Source organism: Vulpes vulpes, chromosome 4, assembly GCF_048418805.1.
Source record: "Vulpes vulpes isolate BD-2025 chromosome 4, VulVul3, whole genome shotgun sequence".
NCBI lineage: Eukaryota > Metazoa > Chordata > Mammalia > Carnivora > Canidae > Vulpes > Vulpes vulpes.
Window position 1 is genome coordinate 44,548,505 of NC_132783.1, and position 25,113 is coordinate 44,573,617.

Below are 25,113 nucleotides of genomic sequence, written 5' to 3' on the forward strand. Positions count from 1 at the left end.
TCTCCAGGCGGAAGAGCACGGGACTGAACACCGACCTCCAGCACGCCGGGGTCCGCCGCCGACAACCGCGCACCCTACCCACCGAGCCACGTGACCAGTCTTTTCTTTCTTTTCTTTTTTCTTTTTTTTTAAACTTCTTCGCCCTTAAAAAAAAAAAAAGAGAGAGAGAGAGAGAGGGGGAGTGAGCGACAGAGACTCCACTTCCCAGAAGCCTCTTGTTCTCCACGCAGCCGCAGTCTTGCGCAGGCGCCGCCGGGGCCAAACGGACACGTCCGTCACGTGGACAGGAGCCGGCCAATCCGGTTTGAATCTCATTTTTTTCCTCTCACCCCCCCTTCAGGAGCGGTTGTGCGATCAGATCGATCTAAGATGGCGACTGTGGAACCGGTGAGTATTGCCTTTGGCCCCCACCCCCACCGGTCCCCGCGCTCCGTCTCCCTTCGGACTGGGGGACCCCGCGGGGCGGCGTTCCCGGCGCGCACGCTACCTCTTGCTGCCCCCTCCCCCTCTTCTCGGGCCTGACCTCTCCGCGGGCAACCGGGAGTGCCCGGGAGGCTGGCCGCGGCGGCGTGTAGCGCACACGTTCCAGTGGGGGCCCGAGAGCTGGGGGAGCGGGGTGGGGGAGGGGCGGCACGGAGCCTCCCGCGGCTCCGCGAGGTCGTCTGCTAGGGTGCAGGGTGCTGGGGGCCCTTGGCTAGGGGTGTGCGGTTTGTGTCTCGGGGCTGGAGGGGCTCCGGGCTGGCTCCGAGCGGGCGCCGGGATCCGCAGGAAGGGTGGGCGGCAAGCCGGCCTGGAATGAGATGGAGGAGGGAGCTCCGGGGCAGCCTTGCCGTGCTTCCTTGGCTGCCGAGCCCCGGCCCGGGGGTTCGCGTGCTAGGCGCGCGCGGGTCTTCAGACCGGTGGGCCAGGGAAGCCGGTGGGCGCGCGTCGCCGGAGGGTGGGTTGGGCGGGCGGGAGTGGTGCCGCGGCACGCGCGGAGAAGCTCCGACCTCGCCGAGGGGGAGCCGAGGGGGAGCCGAGAGGGGCAAGCGCATGTTACTCCAGCGCGCCCGAGAGTTGCCGGGGTTGGCGGCAGGGGAGGCGAGAAAGGTTTGGGGTGGGGAGGAGGACCTCGTGTTGCGCGGTAGGGCTCTCGGAGTAGGGTGAAGGGTGGTGGTGGTGAGAAAGGGGGATCACATTGTCCTCTCCCCTCCATGCTTGATACTGGGCTGTCATGGAGGAGGGAAGGGGGAGGAGCGAGGCCTACTGATCGCGGCTGCTGCTGGTCTGCTTGCCGGCCGGACCTGCTGCATTTCACACGCGCCTGTCTTCCATTCATTCATCCTTTTCCGCGCAGTGCGCACGGCTCCGAGAATGCGGATGGGTCTTGATCCATCCGTTCTCCCGAGCCTTTCTCTTCTGAAAGATTTCTAAGACACGGTTTATTGGAAATAGGAACTTAACTTTTAAAACTAGTTTTCTTTTTTTTTTCCTTTTCTTTTCTTTTTTTTTTTTTCTTTTTGACTCGTTATAACGCTTTCCTTTCAGTTTAGGCACCATCTTAAACTTAGTTGAAGCCAGCCGACTCCAGAACAGTAATTTGGTAGTTACCGCCCAAAGGAGAGGATATCTTTGTCAGAGTTTGGGTTTGCCAGCCCTGGCTCCCTGAAACTTACAGGCCTGTGTTGCTGTTTTAGGATTGTCACATCTAAGTGAAATTGTTTTAGAGGCATAATGGAATATTTTAACCACCAGAAGACCTTTGACACGCTGGAACCAGTTCTGGACCTTGGTTGCCAGATATTTTTGTGTATCTTTAATGATAGTTTGTGATTTTGATGATGACTTTTACCAATTTGTTGTGACTTTTTAAAGACTTCATAGCTAGCTCAAGAATTCTATAAACCTCGCGGAAGGTTTATAGAGTACAAAAAGACTAATTTTTCATTACGTTGGTGTGAACTATCCTTTGCTTGTTGCCAGAATTTAAGGCAGCTCTTCTGCTTGGTTACTTGTTTTTTTATTGGTACGTGTTCTCATTTATGTTCTGCAAAACTGGCTTTTAATTTGCTGATACAGTTAACTGACTTTAGAACATTAATGTTACATAAATAAAAAGGTAAAGGATGACTATGAAAATATTCTCTTTTAACAGTTTCCCATGTCCACTTTTTACTGGATCTGCCCTCCTGACCCCTGTACCAGTATCATTAAAAAAGCATTACAGCTGGTTATAGGGGCAAGGCTAAAACCTCTAAACTGTGAAATAATAACGCATTCTGTGAAGTTTCAGTAACATTTAGGTCCTTTGGATTTTGCAAAGCTATGCAGTTTTGTTTAAATAGCACAGAATAGACCTACAAAGTATTGAAGGACTGTTTTGAGTCAGTAAATATTTATAGCCTCTGTTATGTTTAGGAGGTTATACCAAATGTTCCTTAGAACACAAAGTTATACAAAATGTGATTCTCTACCTTGTTGACTGTAAGTCTCTTAAGGAGGTTAATTCCCAGTGGTGTGGGGGTAATACATTAATAGTATTCATTCTAGTGCTGACTCAGGGAAATTTGGGTACTGCATTTAAATTTGGGGAGTAGGGAACCTAAAAACCCAAAGTGTGTGAAAGTAGAAGGCCTGTAGTAGTTTGAACTTCTATGAAAAATACATTGAAGTGTTCATTCTTAGAATGGCAAATTTTTAGCACTCTGAATGCACCTTTTTCACAGGTTAGTCTTTCAGAATTCTTTGATTTTTAAATAGCGGGAGTTGTGGGGGTTTTTTGTTTTGTTTTTGTTTTTTGTTTTGTTTTTGTTTTTTTACAGCAGCTGATTAGTACTGAAGCCTACAAAAACCATATTCATATTTGTTCATTGCTATATCAACTAGGTTGTGAGTTTCCTTACTGCTTTTATTTTGAGCATAATCATAAGCACTTAAAAGAGTCATAGGCTTTTCCTCCTTGTCCCACCTTTCATTGGTATTAGGGGAATTTTTATCTATGGAAATTACATAAAATATCAGTCCTTTTCAATTCAGTATTATTTGATTTTCTTCAAGTGTGTGTAAGAGGTCAGTTACCTTAAGTTGTGGATTACAAATTCTAAGTTTTTTGAACAGCTTGATAGGGCAAATTAAAGGAAGCATTTTACCTTTTTATAGGTAATATGGTACAGTTTTGAACATTGAGATAAACAGTGCTTTCCTGTTATTCTTTTGGCATTTGAATTGTGGCTAGGTCAAAATTAGACAATATTGTGAAGATGGCAAGACAGTTTTCCCAGGTCATCTTGCTTCCAGTGGCTCATATTTCTTTGTAGCTTTGTCTTCTTCATTCCGTGTTCTTGGGGTGTTCTCTGACTTACAGTTCTTTAAGATAAGAGGTTTTTTAATTTATTTTTTTAAGTTAAACTAAAGGTATATAGTTTAACTTGTTTTTACATTGTATCTCTTGGATTTTAAAACTACATTAATCGCTTAAATGGAATCAACTTGGACAGGCCGCTAATCAAATGTTTCCAATTTTACTCTTTAGAAACATGTTCTGCAAAGAGTTTATTAAAAGTAAATAAGACTTAAAAATAATATTGACAAATGCATTGTATATAGTGCAGTGTTTTGGGTTTATTAAAGACTGCTGATTGACAAGCGGACCTTGCAAATTAATGTGTTTTTGCCTTAATGAAAGAACCCAGTACATGTATCAGTTTATTCATAAACCAAATAAATTTGATTCTGGTTTTTATCTTTCAAATTTCACTTGATTTTACACTTTGAGTTAATACTGTACTATGCATAATTGTTTGACTTAGTTCCAGTTTAGAAAGCAGTCATAGTTTATACACTGAAGTTGAAGAGAATACAGTGTTAAATGAATTTGGTAAGCTTAATCCAATTTGAACAGCAAATTCTAGGCAAAATTTAAAATATATTGTTTAATTTATATAAGGTTAAGAATGTAGTAGAGTGCCTGGATGTAACAGGGAACTTGTGAAATGGTTATTCTAGCAATGGTAATTTCTACTTTTCTTTCTATGCTACTCCTTGGAAATTTTCTTCCTCTTCGGGTACTTGTGAGTTTTTCCATCTTTGTTGTAGAAATTTGAGAGAGGTAAAAATGAGCGTGGAGTATAGTCTGATTTTAATATGTATGACCTTGACTAAATTTCTAAGTCTAGCTGAGAAAATGGGAATAAGATACCTTGCAGTGATTTTGATTTTCCAATTCGGTATTCAGAGATGACAGTTTGTCAGTTAGGAAGAACTAGGTATACCAAGTTCATAGTCCATGAAGGTGTTGCATGCAGGTGTATTATGCATACATATACTCACCTTTTCCCCTCTTTGCTAAGAAATTCACATAGCCATTTTTTGATTGTTAACCCCTGGTCATTGGCAAGAAATTAAAGGCTTATGATCTGCAATCCTGAGATACTCTTCTCACTCCTATACCTATCATAAAAATCACTAGTGTTCCTTCAGAAGTTCCTATTTATGTCTGGAGAAAAAAGTAAAGATTACTTTTGGCTTTCAGGTGCCTGAGAACCGGGTCAGAAAATAAGGTTTTTCCTCGGGGTTGGAACTTCTGATACATTATTCCATAGAAACAATGGGAAGCTCTAATTTAGTCACATTGTTCAATAAGTTTCTGTGGCCTTAGGACAAATCTAACCAGTATTGGATTTCCAGGGATATGGGTTTAGAGTTCTAAGCAACTGCCTTAAAAATGATCTTTAACTACAACCTCTTTGTAACAGTGATTTTTTTTTTTTTAATGTAGGCAGATCTGTATTTTCTAAAGAATTTATTTGAGAGAGAGAGAGCAGGGAGGAGATAGAGAGGGAGAGGCAGAAGCAGGCTCCCTGCTGAGCAGGGAGGCTGACTTAGGATCAGTCCCAGGACCATGTGGGACCATGACCTGAGTCCAAGGCAGTTGCTTAACCAACTGAGCCACCCGGGCACCTCATTATTTCTTTATAATAGCTACCTTATAGCACTTTTATATGTCAGGTACCACACTGAATATTTTTACATATATGAATTCATTTAATCCCACAGCAGCCCTATGAGTTAGGCATTATTATCCTTAAGTCAAATGAGAAAACCAAGGCACAAAGAGATTAAGTAACTGTGTGTGACTAACTTGCTCAAGATCACACAGCTAATAAATGGTGGGGTGGAGTTCTAACTAAAGCAGCCAAATTCCAGCCAAACCATGACCCTGTCTTTCCAGTAGCCATGTAATATGTTTTCTTATGTGATTTGGGAACAATAATTTGATAAACTTTCTAGGTATTTTGCTGTAGTTCTAAAAATATGTGGACATTTTAGGCTCTTCTGTACTACAGTGTTTGATAACTGATAACCAAAGTACAGTAAGAAAATAGTACTGTAGTATTTAAATTTAAGGACTAAACAAGTAGTTACACATAAGGTTGTATTTTAAAAGCTGGTCCAGAACATTTTGGATAGATTTCTGAAGAAAGCAAGTGATCACTTCCCTTCTCCCCCTTCTCATTTGATTTCTGAATCTTGTCACTTCAAATGATCAGCCAGTGAAAATATTTTGGTATTAAAACCAATGGAGTGAATTTTTAAAAATTTGTGATTATGGAATTTGCTCATAACTACCTTTGTACTGTTAGTAGTTTTGGTGAAAGGTCTAAGAGTTAAGTAGTTGTTTTGAAAAAGTTTCAGCATAGTAATGTTGCTAGTCTTTTTTTTCCTTTTTTTTTTTTTTTTTTTTTTTAGAGAGCGAATGAAAGAGAGAGGAGAGAGAGAGCATGTGTACATGCAAGCAAGCATGCAGGGGAGGGGTGAAGAGAGAGGGAGAATCTCAGACTCCCTGCTGAGTGTAGAGCCAGAAAGACTTGATCTCAAGAGATCATGACTTGAGCCTAAATCAGGAGTCGGTCACTCGACTGACTGAAGCACTCAGGTACCCTTAATATTGCTAGTCTTAAAAGCTGAATTGTTCCAGGAAGGTAGTAGTCAGACCATTTCTTTGAAACTCAAGTCTGCAGTAATTGTTAGAGCTAAAACGTATATTTATGCGTTTTTAGCTATATGTTTTAAACAGTAAAAAATGCTGTACCGAAATTAACTTCCTGTGCTCTGCTTATTATAGCAACAGTCAATAAGATCTTTACCTGAACTGATGATAGTTTTGTTTTTTTTTTTAAAGATTTTATTTATCTTAAAGGGAAATAGAGGGCAAGTGGGAGGACTAGTAGGGGAAGAGGGAGAGAGAATATTGAACAGACTGCGCTGAGCATGGAGCCTGATATGGTTCTTGATCTCAGAACCCTAAGACCGTGACCTCAGCTGAAATCAAGAGTTAGATGTTTGACTGAGCCACCCAGGCGTACCATGTTAGTGTTGTTACAAAGAATTTTTATGGGATTTTACGTGGTCATCTTAGGGCAGTAGCCTTTGCAGCCACAAAGTTTGGTAACTTCCAAGTATTAACTAAGGAAAGATGAAATGTATATCTTTCTCTTGTAGTTTTCCCGCCAATTCTCTCAATGAAATAAATAATAGGTGGGAAATTCATATTTTAAGTAATTTTTTTTTTCTTGTCAGGGTCACATGGTTCTAAGTGAGAGAGCTTCAAACTCAAACCTAGATCCTGGCCCCAAAGCTGTGTTACTATTCTGTTCAAAAAAAGAAATTGAAATGTTCACCCAAGACTTAAAAAGTCCAACTCTTTTTTTTTTTAATAATTTTTTTTAATTTTTATTTATTTATGATAGTCACAGAGAGAGAGAGAGAGGCAGAGACACAGGCAGAGGGAGAAGCAGGCTCCATGCACCGGGAGCCCGACGTGGGATTCGATCCCGGGTTTCCAGGATCGCGCCCTGGGCCAAAGGCAGGCGCTAAACCGCTGCGCCACCCAGGGATCCCAAAAAGTCCAACTCTTTATCTTCAGTAAAACTCCTTCCTTAAGCATAAAATTGCTGCATAGATCATCATGCACAAATGAATTAAATATAAAATCCTATCTTTGAAGGGGTGCCTGGATGACTCGGTTGCTTAAGCGGTGGACTCTTGGTTTCAGCTCAGGTCATGATCCGAAGGTTCAGGGATTGAGCCCAGGGTCAGGCTCTGTCTGCTTCTCTATCTCCCTCTCCTTCTGTCTGCCCTTTCCCTCACTTGGGTGTGTGTGCTCTCTCTCTAAAATCTTTAAAAAAAAAAAAAAAAATCCCATCTTTGAAAAGATGTACCAGATGATTTATGAGCTGTATGTGACATGGAGCAATACAAGGTTTTTTGTTTTTGTTTTTGTTTTTTAATTTGAACTTCTACACTATTTTTTTTAGTAATGTTTAGGATTGTAAAAATCTCTTTATTTTTTTTTTTAAACTTTTTTTCTTGAGTTAGTAACACATGCTCATGGCCCAAAATCCAAATGGATCCCTTTAGCAGTGAAGCCTGTGGCCCCATTATCAGAATAATGTTTTTAAATGCATTAAATAAAATACTTAGGATTACAAGGAAAACTTATTATATTGAAGTACAGTAAGGATTAACTGAGTTTATATGAAACTTTAAAGATGCTACCTGGCACAGGCTCAGTCCTTTTGTTTTAAAGATTATTCTGTCAAGGGCATGGGTGGGAGGGGCAGAGGGAAAGGGAGAGAGAATCTCAAGCAGACTCCCCACTGAGTTTGGAGCCTGATGCCGGTTATCCCATGACCATGAGATAAACCACCTGAGCTGAAACCAACTGTTGGGACTCTCAACTGAGAAAGCCACCCAGGTGCCCCAGTCCTGGTTTTTTTATTGTGAAAAACCTATTTCCTGTCTGTCTTCTCCTTTCTACCTGGTTCCCCTCTCCAAAGCATCCACACTGTTAACCAGTTTTTTGAGGATTCTTTTGGATAAGTGCTGTCCAAGAGAACTTTCTGTGATGGTGGAAATGTTATGTATTTGTGCTGTTCAGTACAGTAGCCACTAGCTCAATATGTCTTTTGAGCACTTGAATTGTGACTGATTCAACCAAGGAAGTGAATTTAAAAACTTCATTTAACTTTAATTTAAATATCCTTTTTAATTACTTGAAATATAATTTTGTATGTCTCTAGTGGCTACTAAATTGGACAATGTAGGTGTAGAATCTAGACATAACTGGTGTAAATAAACATATACATACTGTATTTGGCTTAACTTTGTAAGGTACCGTTAGATATAACCAGTTTGGAGAAATATCTAATTTCATTGTGTGAAAATGTCTGTGTGTGTATATATATATATGTATATATATTTAAAGATTTTATTTATTTATTCATGAGAGACATGGGGGGGGGGCAGGCTCCATGCAGGAAGCCCGACGTGGGACTCGATCCTGGGTCTCCAGGATCAGGCCCTGGGCCAAAGGCAGGTGCCAAACCGCTGAGCCACCCAGGGATCCCCACTTCTGTCTATATTTTAAACTTTCAAAGGCAATTATTTGCTGTTGTACGAATAATTAAAATTGTCCTATGGCCTTTTTTTTTTTTTTCTGTTGAACATTTTTTTTTTTTTTTTTTTTGAGTAGGTAGTACTTTATGTTGTTTGAAATTCAGAGTTTGTACAAAAGACTATATAGTGAAGTCTTTCTCAAGCTGATCCCATCCGGGTGGATCATCTGTAGTGACAGCCAGCATTGTCACTACCTATCTTTCCATAGATATTTGTATATATACAAGCAAAAGGATATATATTCTTTTTTAAAAAATGGTAGTCAACTGTATACATTATTATGGCATGGCATGTTTTTCACTCAATAATAGTGTTTTAGAGCATTGCATATCAGCGTATAAAGCTTTCACTTTTTTTTCCTGATGCTATGTATTGCATGGTTTGGTCTTAAACATAGTTCTATATTGTATTTCTATACATTTGGGTTAATTCCCACCATTTGATAATTTGTGGTCAGTAGCCTTCCACCAGTATCATTCCATACGTGAGATAGTATAGCTGCAAGGTAAATGTTTTGGCAATAAATTGAAAATTTTTAAAACTCTACTGGTTAGATAAAACACTGTGACTGTATAGTTGACTATCAGGCTATCATTTTTTCTTACAGCTACCCCTCCTTTTCTAATTGTGAATAATTTATATGTAAAAAAAAACATAAAAATGTTTCCATAAGTTTTAGAGAAATAAACTGAACACCTGTGTATTCATCACCTAAGACATCATGTCTTCATGATGGTCTCAGCTTCTTAGAATCTCTACTAAAGCCCCATTTGGGGAAAATCATTTGGCAAGATCATGAACATGTTCTGGGAAACATAGGACTCCACAGTTGTTCTTTGCCTGGTGTTGGCCAGGCAAAGAACCTTCAATTAAGTAAGATGCTTTATGTATTTTAAGAGTAGGTTAAAGTTGAACTCACTTGGTGTGACATTTGTAGCTGTTTCAGGAGAAGGGCGGCACAAAGGAGAGAAATGGAGCTTTGTTGACACCAGGTTAAGCTGAGTTAAGTATAGATAGAAGTCTGGGCCAAACAAACCATGGGATTCAATGTTTTGTTTTTTTAAGGATAGAATAATAAGCATCTTGATCATTACAGCCATCAGTTGAAGAATGTAGCCTGAATCACATTGCTCCAATCTGGATGTTGCTCTCTATATCTGGTGCACACCTGTCTTTGACTATACTCGTGATTCCCTCTCATCTGACTTCCTTGGTGTGCCTGTCCATTTGCTGTGGCCCTTATTTTCTTATTTGGTTTCTTATTTCATTTTGGTAGATCATATCTCCAGTAAGTTTTTTGAGAAAAGATGAATGAGACTTAAATATTTTTGAGATCTTGCCTATTAAACAATATCATATCTGGCTGGGTGTAGAATTCTTTTCTTCAGAATTTTAAAGTCATTATTCAAGGTCATTTTTTGTTGTAGCTGTTAAGTCAGATGTCAGATATTATTCTAATGGCAACTTCTTTTTCTTGTTTTTTTTTTTTTTTTTTTTTTGGTCCAGTTCTACTTTGCCCCAGAAATTTTTCTTGTTCCCATTTCACAATGACATGCTTTAGTATGGGTGTTTTCATCCACTGTGCTAGGTACTCATTGCACATTTTTGTCATTGCACTCCTATTCATCCCTTTAGATTTATCTAATTTGTGATTTTTCCTTCCCTTTTTTTTTTCTTCTTTGAAACAGTTATTCAGGGATGCCTGGGTGGCTCAGTGGTTGAGCGTCTGCCTTTGGCTTAGGGCATGATCCCGGGGTTCTGGGATCAAGTCCTGCATTGGGCTCCCTGCATGGAGCCTGCTTCTCCCTCTGACTGTCTCTGCCCCTCTCTCTCTCTGGCTCTCATGAATAAATAAATACAATTTTAAAAAAGAAAAAAAAACAGTTATTCAGATACTGGATCTTCTAGCATAGTTCTGATTTCTTGCTTACATTTTCTATCTTTTATTTTCTGAGGAATTTTATTTTCCAGTCTTCTCTGTCATAATTTTAATTTCTAGATATCTTCCCTCTCTGTCTCTGTCTCTCTTTTCTGAATGTTCACTTTATAGCTTCCTATGACTGGGATGCAACATTTTTAACCTTTTGAGGATATATATATATATATATATATATATATATATATATTTGAAGGCATTTTCTTTACCCTGCCTGTTCCCTCCAAGTTGCTTATTTTGTATTTTTGAACTCAGTGGCAGCAGTCCTGTTAAGGTAGAAGGAGGGAATTGAAGGATCTAGTTATTTTTCAAGTAGCTTTCGCCTCATTCTCTTTAATTTACCTCCTTCCTTCACTTCCAGTTCTTTTTTATTTCCCCTTCACCCCCAGTTCTTAAGGTGGGTGAGACTTTAGGATCTAGCAGTGTACATCGATCAGTAACCACTTGTCTGTGTTCCAGCTCTTTTTTTTCCCCCTGCTCTTCCCATAGTTGTGGACTTGGAAAAAAAAATGTTACAGTTTTAGTGGGATTTTGAGAGGGAATAAAATTCAGATTATTCATTTAGTCAAGCATTTGAGTACCTATCATGTCAGACATTGCGGAGTGCTTAACCTACCTCACCTTTGAGTTTAAAGTTACTGAATTACTGAATAGCAAAAAAAAAAAAAAAAAAACAAAAAAAAACACTTATAGCTTGACGACCCTTTAAAAAGTAACTTATTGTTGCATTCTGATTATAGAACACAGTATTACATTTTTTCTGAAACTAGGTAAAAATGGCAGCAAGTAATTTGCCATATTCATGTACCCAAGTGCCAATGCCTTCAAGTGTTCAGAAATTATAAGCCTAGTTAGTAATTTGCAGGATTCCTAAATGAAGGCTGTATAATTCTACTGAGGAATATGATGGCTTTAATAAAGTCATTTGCTTTTGGAAAAGATTGATACTGGAAAAATGTTAATTTTGAATTTAGTGCTTAAGTTGAGTATATTTTGAATCAAAATACCAAAATCTTTGCAGTGGGATGGGGAACAATATACTGAGGTCCACAACTGGCCTTAAGGCTACTCTTGTGTGGCCTGCTAGCTAAGTGTGTGTTTTGGAGTTGTAAAACAAAACAGAAAAAGTGATAGATCACCAGCCTAAAATATTTACTCTCCTTACCCTTTATAGAAAAAGTTTGCGGGATCCCTGGGTGGCGCAGCGGTTTGGCGCCTGCCTTTGGCCCAGGGCGCGATCCTGGAGACCCGGGATCGAATCCCACGTCAGGCTCCTGGTGCATGGAGCCTGCTTCTCCCTCTGCCTGTGTCTCTGCCTCTCTCTCTCTCTCTGTGTGACTATCCTTAAAAAAAAAAAAAAGAAGAGAAAAAGTTTGCAAGCCCCTACTTTGTAAAATGATTGTAAAGTTTATTTGAAAGAGTAAATAAATGAGAATTGGCAGTAAATTTTTGAAGAGGAGGAGAAACATGAATGAGAAAGTACTGAACAAGGTTAACTTTTAAAAATGTATTGCAGGGATCCCTGGGTGGCTCAGCGGTTTAGCGCCTGCCTTTGACCCAGGGTGCAATCCTGGAGTCCTGGGATCCAGTCCCACATCGGGCTCCCGGCATGGAGCCTGCTTCTCCCTCTGCCTGTGTCTCTGCCTCTCCCTCTCTCTCTGTCTGTCTATCATGAATAAATAAATAAATGTTTAAAAAAATAATGTGCTGTAATGGGACTGACAGATCACAAACTGAGCAGTCCAGTAGACTCAAGTATATATTTGGTTTAATATATTTTAAAATTTTGTATAATATTTGTTGTAATATATTCAGAACCTATAGACACGTGTGAAGAAATGAGAATCGTCTGTAATCCCAACAACTAGGTTTTCTTTGGTAATATTTTGGTTTACATGTTTGTGGATCCTTTTTTCTTACCTTATCTCTTCTTTGTACCTCTTTTCCTTTTTTTAAGGTTTATTTATTTGAGGGGATCCCTGGATGGCTCAGAGGTTTAGTGCCTGCCTTTGGCCCAGGGTGTGATCCTGGAGACCTGGGATCGAGTCCCACATCGGGCTTCCTGCATGGAGCCTGCTTCTCCCTCTGCCTCTCTCTCTCTCTCTCTCTCTCTATGTATATCATGAATAAATAAAAAATCTTTAAAAAAAAGGTTTATTTATTTGAGAGCGTGCATGGGCACACACGCATGAGCGATGGGGTGAGGCAGAGGCAGGAAAGAGAATCTCACACTGAGCCTGGAGTCCATTGCAGGGCTCCATCTCAGGACCCTGAGATCCTGACCTAAGGCAAAATCAAGAGTTGGAGGTTTAACCGACTGTGCTACCCCAGTTGCCCCACTTTTGCTTTTAAATAAGAGTATTTTTTTTAGGGCAGATTTAGATTCACTTTTTTTTGTATATTTTTTTTATTGATTCACTACAAAATTGAGAGGAAGATAGGGTTCTGGTATACTTCTGTTACTATATGCACAGCCTTCGCCGCCCCCAGACAACATCCCGTACCAGAGTGGCACATTTGTTACACCGAATGAACCTACATTGGCACATCATTGTTGTCTCAGGCCTTTAGTTTACATTAGGGTTCACTCTTGGTATTATATAATGTTTGGGTTTGGACAAATAAATAATGACATGTATTTACCATTGTAGTATCATATGGGAGTAGTTTCATTGCCTAAAATCCTCTGTTTTCTGCTTATTCATCTGTCCCTTCTCATCCCTGGCAACCACTGATCTTTTTTACTGCCTCTATAGTTTTGCCTTTTCCAGAATGGCATAGTTGGAATCGTATACAGCGTGTAGTCTTTTCAAATTGGCTTCTTTCACTTGGTAATATACATTTATGGTTCCTCCATGTCTTTTCATGGTTTGATAGCTCATTTCTTTTTGTGCAGAACAATATTGCATTGTGTGGATGTCCCACAGTTTATTTATGACTTCTTAAAAAGTACATCTACCAAAAAAGTAAAGTGCTCCTTGTTTAAACAGTTCTGTAATCTACCTTTTCCTATATTTACATTAGCATTTTAAAATAATTTTCTAAGTATCACATTTAATGTCTAAATTGTGAACACCATAATATATCTCTTATTTGTTGGTTGTATCTTTTGATACATGTTGACTCTACTTTTACTTCCTAACAGGAAATATGCAAAATTGTTAGTGCCCTGATACTTTGAAGAAATCTTAGAAGTATAGTTACTGATTTAAAGAATATAGGTCTTATATTTGGAAGCTTGATAGTTCATTAACTTAAGCTCAGTAAGAGGAAGTATATAACCTACTCTGTAAACCTGGGGACATTTGAAACTGTCCCTCATTCCCTAATTTTTTAAAGAAATAAAGGTTGATGTCTTCTGGAAGATAATTTATTTTTTTTTTAAAGTCTAGTTCATCTGTATTTTATTTTATTTATTTATTTTTTAAATTTTTTTATTTATTTATGATAGTCACAGAGAGAGAGAGAGAGGCAGAGACACAAGCAGAGGGAGAAGCAGGCTCCATGCACCGGGAGCTCGATGTGGGAGCTCGATGTGGGATTCGACCCCTCGACCCCGGGTCTCCAGGATCGCGCCCTTGGGCCAAAGGCAGGCGCCAAACCACTGCGCCACCCAGGGATCCCTGGAAGATAATTTAAATACTTGAAGTATGAAAGGACAATTCTAATTTTCTTACTAAAACTATTATTTTGGGGTATCTGGCTGGCTCAGTTGGTAGAGCATATGACTTGATCTTAAGATCATAAATTTGAGCGTCACGTTGGGTGTAGAGATTATTTTTAAAAAGACTATAGTTATTTATTTATTAAATATTTTATTTATTTATTCATAAGAGAGAGCGAGAGAGAGAGGCAGGCAGAGACATAGGCAGAAGGAGAAGGCAGGCTCCCTGAAGGGAGCCTGATGCAGGACTGGATCCCTGAACTCTAGGATCATGCCCTGAGCCGAAAGCAGAGCTTAACCGCTGAGCCATCCGGGTGTCCCAAGACTATAGTTTATATCACAATTTTAGTAGTTGACATTATAGAACTTTTAAAAAAACATGTAGAATTTAGAAACTTCAGCTGTAAAAAGAAAGCAGCTGCTTACTTGTTTAACCGGGACTGTAAAGATTGTTTTTTTAAAAAACATTTAATTAGTGTCATTAAATTTTAGTTATAATTTTAAAAGGAATAAACTTAAAAAGAATCAGCAGTTAAATTCTTTTAAATGTTTGCCTTCATTCTGTAATTATAAAGCTTTAAAGAATAATTGAAATAGAAATTGCCATGCTACTGGAACCAGTATAATTTTGTGAAGTGAAAATGCTTGTCCTACCTAACATTTTAATGTTATTTGAAGCACTTTTTTATTTTGTGTAATGTTCAACTTCTATAAATTTCCTTAGTTATTGTAAAATATGAGTCTTCTGGTAGCCTTGGTTTAAATAACACTGACATTTAAATTATTCATTAGCCTTGTTATCATTCTTGTTTATTTCTTAATGTCTCTATCATCACACTTTCTGAATTTGAGATCTTCTCTTAGGTTCCATAAGATACACATAGTAATTTGGTTGATGGATTACTTAATTAATTAATTTAAAAGATTTTATTTATTTGGGAGGGGGAAAGAGAAAAGAGCGAGAGCGCGTTAGCAAGAGCAGGGGAAGGGAGTCGCATATTCCTCGCTGAGCAGGATGCTGGGATCTTGACCTGAGCAGATGCTTAACTGAGCCACCCAGGCACCCTGGTTGACAGGTTTGACAGATTATTTTAAATGAAACAAGATGCCTACAAGTCTTTCTGGTAAAGAGTTAAAGATATGTGCATCCAAGTTTTAAGAATTGTATTCTAGAAAATCAGTAATTTAAGTGTGGCCTGTAGGGATTTTTTTTTTTAATATTAGTAAAATGTGGTTAAGTATATTTTGCTGTCTGTCCAGAAATATCCATTTTTAGCTATAGAGAAGCATCACTGAAAAATTTAGTGCCAGTCATTAGTTTTAGTCATGTAATTAGGTTATTGTTACTTAAATAGGTTGAACAGCTATTAAATTTTGCAGTACTTATAGCTTTGACACAATTTGTACAAATCATCATAGCTCTTCCCCTCTATAGCTCAGCTTCCAGTATTTTTTGTTGTCATTTTACATCAATTGAAAAGTACTTTTGTACTCTTTTAAATCAGAATTGATATATAGGGTCTCCCAGTCCGTTAATGTGGAAAAAATTTCTCCATTAGAGCCAGTGCTTTAAGCTTAAAAGGTTTGTATCTTGGTAAATCCTGTTGTTTTTTATACTTCAACTTTTTAGAGCATGAAGGTCACTATTTTGATTCTTTATTACAGATAAGGAAGAAGATCTGCCAAATCCAGCCTCTACTTTGTGATGACTGATGCCAGATTAGCTGGTATTACTTTAACAACCAAAACTATTGATTTAATCATTTGTGGTAACCTTCAAAGTTTACACCTTTTTAAAAAATTCTTTACAAGGCAAGTGGTAAGACTACTTGTTCTTGTGTATTAGTTAATTAATTATACTAATTGACATGTGGGTGGGTGCTGGGGGAAATGCATTGTTTGATAAAAAGAGACCTGGGAACTGAATGTTTGGAGACCAAAAAGAAGAATGCTTCTTGAGGTCTGTTTACAGATCTTAGTATTTGCCAGTATTTGAGATATTTGATCATATATATGTATATATATACATATATAGGCTTTTAGTATGCTGTCTTGTATAATAATATAAACTCTCTATAATTGGTCATTGACATTTACTTGATTTTTTTCTTAGTGGGATTTTGTGTGTGTGTGTTGGGAGTGTGAGCTGTACCATTCATCCCTTTTTTCTAGTTTATTGGCAGTGGCATGCATTTGCAAGATAGTGAAGGTGTTGAGTCTAAGGCTGAGGCACAAAACATAGTACAATACGGTAGGGTTATGCGGCCTGGAAAGAGTACCTCAATAACCATATAAAATTTATTATCCACCTCTGAGCACTTCTGGGAGTGAAGGAAGGTTCTGCTGATATAGTGAAACAATAAGCAGGTAAAACCAGGACATATAGTATCTCTAGCTGTGAACCCTGATAGTCCTGGATTCAAATGTAGAAGACAGCTAGGCCGTTTAACTTGCAGCACTTAAATCTGAAGAGCAGGGAGCATTAGTAGTTTCACAGAATTGAAAGAATGAATATGTTGAAGTTATATAAATATTGAAATAACGTATATAAAAAAATACGTAGCACACTGTTTGGTAGTAGCTGCTTGGTAAATGTTACCTATCAAGTAAAAACTCATTGTTTGGATGAAGTGTGGGGGTGGTGTTACCACTTTAAAAGTCATAAAGCAGCATTCTTTTCTGTTCTTATTTGCTTACTCTTCTCATTATTCCATATCTTTATTTAATGTATGTAGTGCCTTCAGTTTATGGAAATCTTGGATGAGTAACTTGTACAGATAATTGCAATTGTCTTTGTCGTAATAGCATTTACATTTCTCTTAAAGCCACAAATGGTCTTTTCTAATTCAACTAAAAAAAATAGAAGCAAGAAAGAGGAAATAATGTAAGGAAGTGTTATTGAAAATAGGGTATTATCCTTTATTCGGTGCTTTGCTGAACTTACCTGAAATTATAAAACTGAATGTCAGAGCTGGGATTCCAACCTGGGTAGCATGGCTCCAGAGTATGTAATCTAAAACCAGTGTGTCTCATACTCTGGTAGAGAGTGAGTGAGTGAGTTATTTATTTACTTATTTTTAAAGTCTATATATATATTTTTAAATAATCTGTACATTCAGTGTGGGACTCTTAACTTATAGCCCCAGGATCAAGAGTTGCACGTGTTCTACTGATTGAGTCAGCCAGGCACTCTTTTTACTTTCTTTTTAAACAATTCCTCATGTAATGTTTTTGTAAATCATAGAAATAGGATAAATAAAAAAAAAATCACAAAACTAAGAGCCTGAAGGTGCTGTAATTAGTTTTGACAGGTACAAAAATACTCTCAGATTGTTATAAAGTTTTCTGAGTATTTACGTTCTAATTCTATACCTACCCTGATTGTAGACTATAACCAACAGAAATCTGTGGTTTGAGTTAGGTTTGAGTTACTGCTTTAATTAACCCTTTTTCGGGACGCCTGGGTGGCTCAGCCATTTAGCGCCTGCCTTCAACCCAGGGCGTGATCCTGGAGACCTGGGATCGAGTCCCACATCAGGCTCCCTGCATGGAGCCTCCTTCTCCCTTTGCCTGTGTCTCTCTGCCTCTCTCTGTGTGTCTCTCACGAATAAATAGAATCCTTTAAAAAATTAACCCTTATTAGTGCCAGGGGAACTATTGATTTTTGCTTACTTCAAATTAAGTTTTAGGTGACGTCCCAAAGCTGTGAGGGGTGGAGGGGGGCAGGGTGCTGGAAGTTCTTAGTAATAATACTTGTTCAGTGAAGTAAGGAAAGATACTAATTGGGTGTCCTGAGGGGAAGGCTCATTGTTATTTCTAGAAGAGATAGTGTGTAAGTGTGTTTAGGTTGAGAGTTTATGAAAAATCTTGAGTGTCCACAACTATGGAAAAGCACACCATGGCTTTGGAATTTAACCATTGTAGATTTGAATGTGGCCAGAAGGAAGAATCTAAACTTTAGATTAAAGAAATGATACTATATCTGGGAAGTATTTAGCTTTATAATACTAGGATTGTCTAACAAATTTAGTATTGTGTTTGATACATGTGTTGGCTTTTGCAGAATGTTACTGCATTCTGAGATGTAGCAATATTCAAAAACTGCCTGAGATTCTTTGCAGCTAATTGTTAGACTTACCCCACCCTTGCTCTACTTTTTTTTTCAGCTTTCTTCTTTTGCTGTGACAGTTACTGAGCTCTGGAATCACTAAATTGATTATAGGACTACATTTTTATTTGAACCTCATAAACTCAGCAAATCCAAAACCAGGTTTAATATTTTGCACTTAAAATGGTTGTCTTTTCTATTCCCTTACTTGTCATCAGTCTTTAATCACTTTCATTTGTTAATGAATGATTTCCTTTATTCACAAGATGAAAAGTATACTTTTAGCCAGATCTTTGAGGCCTTTCACAGTTTTCCTTCAGCCTACTATTTTAGTCTACCTTTGGTTTCATGAGCCCTCTCTTTCAGCTTCATTGGTTCCTTACCATCTTCTAATTAAACATTGCAGCATCTCATGGCTTTGTGCTCTCCATTCTGCCCACCTGAAATATGTTATACAACTATAGTTTGTTTTTTAGGTTAAAAAATGAGATTAACAACACAGGAAACGAGATGTTGGAGAGGATGTGGAGAAAGGGGAACCCTCTTGCACTGTTGGTGGGAATGCAAACTGGTGCAGCCACTCTGAAGAACAGTATGGAGGTTCCATATTTAAAAATAGAATTATCAAAAAAAAAATAGAATTATCCTATTATCCAGCAATTACACTATTGGGTATTTACCCAAAGGATAAAAAAAAATACTGATTCGAAGGAATGCATGCAGCCGATGTTTAGGGCAGCATTATCAGCAACAGCCAAATTATGGAAAGAGCCCAAATGTCCATTGACTGATGAATGGATAAAGAAGACGTTTATAAATACATATACAATGGAATATTACTTAGCCATCAAAAAGAACGAAAATATAACAAAATAGTAAGTTGAAGGAAATTGGCAGAGAGGATGGCAGCAGGCCCTATTCCTAGCAGTGATGCCTCAAGAGTCTCAAGTTTTTTGTTTTTTTTTTTTTTCTTTGCAATAATTTACAACCTGGTTGCAAGAAACTAAAGATGAATGATAAATTTTTGGTTTTTTTTTTTTTAAGATTTTATTTATTCATTCATAGAGATACACAGAGAGAGAGAGAGGCAGAGGGAGAAGCAGGTTCCATGTAGGGAGCCTGACATGGGACCTGATCCTGGGTCTCCAGGATCATGCCCTGGACTGAAGGCGGCACTAAACCGCTGAGCCACCTGGGCTGCCCTTTGGTTTAGATTTTGGTTTAAATTTCTGCTGATTCAGAATGGATTGGTTGAGGGTGCCTGAGTGGCTCAATTGTTTGAGTCTGCCTGTCTTTGGCTTGGGTCATGATCCCAGGATTCTGGGATCAAGCCCTACAGGGGTTCCCTGCTCAGGGAGATGTCTGCTTCTCTTTTGCTCTCTGCCCATGCACAACTGTGCTCTCTCTTACTCTCTCAAATAAACTTAAAAAATGAATGGATGGTGAGGGGCACCTGGGTGGCTCAGTTGGTTAAGCATCTGCCTTTAGCTCAGATCATGATCCCAGGGTTCTGGGATTGAGCCCCACATTGCCCCACATTGGGCTTCCTGCTCAGTGGGGAGTCTGCTTCTTCCTTTCCCTCTGCTGCTCTCCTTGCTTTTGGGCTCTCTCTCTGTGCCAAATCAATAAATAAAATCTTTAAAAAAATGAATTAGACAAGTAGATGGTCATAACAAAATATGGCCTAAAGAAGAAATGTATGCCAAGAAAATAGGACTTTTTAAAAAATATTTTATTTATTAATGAGAGACCGAGAGGGAGAGAGAGAGAGAGAGAGAGGCAGAAACAATGGGCAGAGGGAGAAGCAGGCTCCATGAGGAAGCCTGATGTGGGACTCGACTGATCCCAGGACTCCGGGATCATGCCCCGAACCAAAGGCAGACACTCAACCAACCACTGAGCCACCCAGGCATCCCAATATGATTTTTTTTAATGTGCTCTTTTATATGTGGTTTTTAATATTAATGTTTTCATAAGTAAATGCCATCATGAAGTGATTTCTAAAAATTTTATTAGATTTGGTTTGTGCTGTGTGAATGAGTATTTTTATAGAGTATTTGAGTATTAGAGTATTCTATCTTGGAAATAATTGGCTATTAAAACTACTGTTGGTTTATTAACAGAGTTTAAGAAATTCATAAGTTAAAATTTGAATACGATGGGCGCCTAGGTGATGCAGTCAGTTGAATATCTGACTCTTGGTTTGGCTCGGGTCATGATCTTAGGATTGTGAGATCGAGCCCCACTTAAGACTCACTCTCCCTCTCCTTTTGCCCCTCCCCTCCATGCAGGCGTGTTCTTCCTCTTTCAAAACTCTCTTTTAAAATCTTTAAAAATTAAAAAAAAATCTTTAAAAATTTGAACAGGAGACTATTAAAATTGCGGATGGCAACTTAAAAGGCTAAATAAATGTCCACTGCTTACATTAAAAGAAAGGTTTAAATACTGAAAAGATGATACTCTCTTAAGATAAATATTTTTAGAGTGTTTTTAGAGTATTAATCTTAACATCTAGCATATTTGTATAATATTAAAAGTGAACACTGAAAGATTTTGCAACTTTAAAGTTGAGTAGTTATTTTTTAGTTATAAGAAAAATTGAAAATATAGATTCTCAATGTAAAGACTAAAACATTAAGGTAGGACTTTTAATTCAAAAGAAGCTTTTAAATTTTAGGAACTGAGTGTACTTTTTCCTGAGTTACTATCTGCTTTTAGTTCCTATGTGTCCAGAGATCTTTGATATCATCTAAGTTTTTTATCATTCTCCTAATTGTGAAAAGAGTGGAGTAACACAAAAGAAAGGGAAAATACTGAGTGGGCAGGTGACGTTTTTGACCTCGTAAAACTTATAATTATTCATACTGTAATTAATCCATTGTTTTTATGTGCTGCTGACAAACTATTTAAATAAATATTGTGAAAGTGTGGTTTGTACTGAGGATTTGGAACTTATGAGTAAATATTACTTGTCTTTTAATTTAGATAAATAAGAGAATTTGTAGTACTTAACTTTTGGAGGAAGAATATGCTGTACACTCTACCTTAAAAATCCATAAGACATCATCATTCATTGTTGCTTTGTAAACCATTCATAGGGCAGCCCGGGTGGCTCAGCGGTTTAGCGCTGCCTTCATCCTGGGACCTGATCCTGGAGTCCAGGGATCGAGTCCCACATCGGGCTCCCTGCATGGAGTCTGCTTCTCCCTCTGTCTGTGTCTCTGTCTCTCTCATGAATAGATGAAACCTTTAAAAAAATAAACTGTTCATAGTCTTTTACATACTGGTCCACCTGTTTAACTTTTCTAGTGCTTTTTGTTCTTTTTTGCATTTTCATATAACGTGGGCTTCATTTTTTTCCCTTTAGGCTGAAGACTCCCTTTGGTGTTCCTCTTATATTCAACTTATGTGTATGTGTTGATGGAGGAGAGGTTGTGTCTGCCTATGTGCATCTGCATATTTCTCTATTTATGAAGGATATTTTTCCTAGGCACTGGAAATTTTATTTATTTTATTTTATTTTAATTTTTATTTTTTTAGGCACTGAATTTTAGGTTGACAGTTTTTCTTTCAGAATGGAGATGTCATTCTGTTGTCTTAATGGCTTCCATAGTGTGTGTGTCCGTGTTCCTGTCCCTTTCCTAACTGCTTTTGATGTGACTTTTGTGAATTTTCAATAGTTTGAATCTGATGTGCCCAGATATAGTTTTGTTTGTATTGTTTTGTTTGTTTTGTTTTGTTTTGTTTTGTTTTGTTTTGTTTGTATTTTACTGCTTGGAGTTCCTTCAGCTTTTTGAATTTATGACTTTGAGTTTCCGATGAGATTTGATAAATTTTAGTCATTATTTGTATATTGCTTCTGTACCATTCTCTCTTCTTGTCCTTAGACTTTTATAACCATCTTCCACAGTGTTTCTTACCATCTATTTTTTTCTCTATATTTATTTGAATATTTCCTGTTGACTGTCTTTGAGTTCACCTGTCTTTGAGTCTTTGAATTTGTTAATCATTCAGTGAATTCTTTTTTTTTTTTTTTTTAAAGATTTTATTTATTCATGAGAAACACAGAGAGAGAAAGAGGAGAGAGGCAGAGACACAGCAGAGGGAGTAGCAGGCTCCATGCAGGGAACCCGACATGGGACTCGATCCTGGGTCTCCAGGATTGGGCCCTGGGCTGAAGGTGGCACTAAACTGCTGAGCCACCCGGGCTGCCCCATTCAGCGAATTCTCTAAAAAAAAAAAAAAATTATTTAATTTATTTGAGAAAGGGAGAGCATGAACAGAAGGGACCAGGGGGCGAGAGAATCTCTAGCAGACTCTGTGCTGAACATGAAGCCTCACATGGGCCTCAATCTCATGACAGGAGATCACAACCTGAGCTGAAACTGAGTGTCAGATGCTTTAACCAACTGTGCCACCCAGGTGCCTCATTCAGTGAACTCTTAATTTCAGGCATTGTACTTGGCAGTTCCATAATGTCTATTTTTTTTTAAAGATTTTTCTTTTCAAATACTCCCCATTTTTTTAAATCCTTTTTTCTGTCTTCATTTTACTATAGTAATCTTGGTTATTTTGTCTTTGCTGTTTTACCATAGTAATCATAATTATAAACTCCCATTACTTTGGTCGTGTCTGGATGTTTTTCTGTGAATAGGTTAATCTCTTGATCATTAGTGACTTAAAATTCTTTGCATGTCTAGTAATGTTTGTTTGGCAGGTAAATAACATTCATAGAGACAGAGGATTATGTTCTCTCTCTCTTTTTTTTTTTTTTTAATTTATGATAATCACACAGAGAGAGAGAGAGAGAGAGAGAGAGAGAGGCAGAAACACAGGCAGAGGGAGAAGCAGGCGCCAAACCGCTGCGCCACCCAGGGATCCCGATTATGTTCTCTTCTGAAGAATGTAGAGTTTGGTTCTTGGAGGCACTTAATTTATAGGTAGATTACCTTGATCCTGTCAATGACTGGTTTTAGGATTTGTTAGGCAGATATATTTCCCCTGATTCCTAGGGCATGGCCTTTCTAGGATTTCATCTGAAAGCTGAGGATTTTCACTCACCTACTGTGTCTGGATCTGAACCGTTTTCCCAGTGGTATTCAGCCTCTGAAGTCTTGGCTCAGCTGTTCTCTTCTAGACTATCCAGAGTTGAACTCTGAACATCACAGCTTAGGAACTAGCCTAGCCAAGGACCTCTGAGGGATTTTTATATAGAGTTTTGAGGTTCACACCTCTGGTAGTACCCTGTCGCCCTAGGCCCACTTAGTCCCTAACTTCCCTATTTTCTTGATCCTTTGAGACTGCCTCTGGAAACTGTCATTAATTTTAAGCTGGTGGGGTAAGGAATGGCATTTGGTAATTCTGTGAAGTTGTAAATTGACTCTGATGGAAATATGCTGGTAAAAAATGTTTGGTGATTTTAAGGCATTGACTACTCTGTAAATTTTAGGATCTTAATTGCTTTGTAAACATTTAAATTTACTACTTAAGAAATCAAGACAATAAGTTCCTATTGAGTATAGCACTTTGCTCATTGGCATTATAGTTGTGAGCAAAATCAAGACATAGCTTCTGCTGTGAGTGACTATTCATAGGCTAGTAGAAATTAGTTCCTACATATGTCATGTTGTTAAGAAAAATGTATTTTGTAAAATGAATATTTACCAACTATCCACTAGGAGATCTTTTAGATCCTTCATCTCTGATTTACATAATCTTGTTAATGTGAGCATACATTGTTTTGCTGGCTCAATTTAAATTCAGTCCCCAGACTCTTGTTGCAGTGCCTTTTTTTGAAAAAAATCAGCTTTTGTTTTAGCTTCTGGTGCCTTTCTTTGGCATTCGGTTTTGTTGACAGTAATTTATAATTGAGTGAAGAGCTACATGGAGCAATGTGGAGAACACAGATTATCCCCAAACTCCTTTTTATCCCTGATTTTTTTATTATTATTATTTTTATTTTTTAAAGATTTTTATTGATTTAATAATGAGAGAGAGAGAGAAAGAGAGAGAGAGAGAGAGGCAGAGACACAGGCAGAGGGAGAAGCAGGCTCCATGCAGGGAGTCTGATGTGGGACTCGATCCCAGGTCTCCAGGATCATGCCCTGGGCTGAAGGCAGGCACTCAACCGCTAAGCCACCCAGGCATCCCTTTCCCTGATTTTTTAGATGACTATATTAATTAGGTCTAATCTAGAAAAAGATTTAGGTTCAAGCCAACATTGAGTTTTTTTTGCCTCGGGCCAATTGAAAATAATAGCACTTTTAAGTTAACCAGATGTTACAATAGTATGACATGAAGGAAGGACCTGTGTAGTGTTGGTTTGATCAATTTATAAAGCTTTCTTTTGCCATTGTAATATAGTTCTTATACTCACCAAATTTAAGTTATACTTCCCCCACTCTCCAAACCATACATAGTATGTTAATAGTATGTTAGGGAAGACTAGGAAGACTGCTTGTTATCTTAACTTTGTTGCATGGTGTCTAACAATCTTTCTGATACCAAACTGTGTAAGTGACAGAAACTGCATATAATATTGTTATTATATTTTTATTGAGAAGTCTTCTGTTCCTAGTGAAGAAATGCTAGATTGGAGAGTCTGGTGCTTTTCTTAGTTCTAGCAGTTGGTCCGTGGTCTATTTTATGAAATGCTTTTATAATTCTCCTTAAAAGAAGAATATTGGCAGTATTGGTTCGAATTGCTTTAAAGTATTGTTATCATAGTTATGTTAAAATTTTTAAAATAATTTTTATTATTTTCCATTAGGAAACCACCCCTACTCCTAATCCCCCGCCTACAGAAGAAGAGAAAACAGAATCTAACCAGGAGGTTGCTAACCCAGAACACTATATTAAACATCCTTTACAGAACAGGTAAGCCTTCTGACGCATAGGTTCTTCTGACTTAGACAATGAAGTAAATGGTGAAATAGGACAGGTTTGGAGGAAACAGGGTGAGATTAGTTT

At 38.2% G+C, this 25,113-nt stretch overlaps 1 protein-coding gene across 2 annotated transcripts in view; it reads left to right on the forward strand.

Moving 5' to 3' along the window:
* The window catches only part of EIF4E (eukaryotic translation initiation factor 4E), a 113,199-nt gene that overhangs the window by 69,198 nt on the left and 18,888 nt on the right, over positions 1-25,113 (forward strand). Inside the window, exons 2-3 of one of the 2 annotated variants that reach the window (XM_026015638.2) lie at positions 341-387; positions 24,914-25,020. In XM_026015638.2, the coding sequence (XP_025871423.2) occupies positions 341-387; positions 24,914-25,020 (154 nt within the window). Of the gene's footprint in view, positions 1-340; positions 388-24,019; positions 24,657-24,913; positions 25,021-25,113 lie in introns of those variants that run through there. The other variant, XM_026015637.2, reaches the window with a different exon arrangement.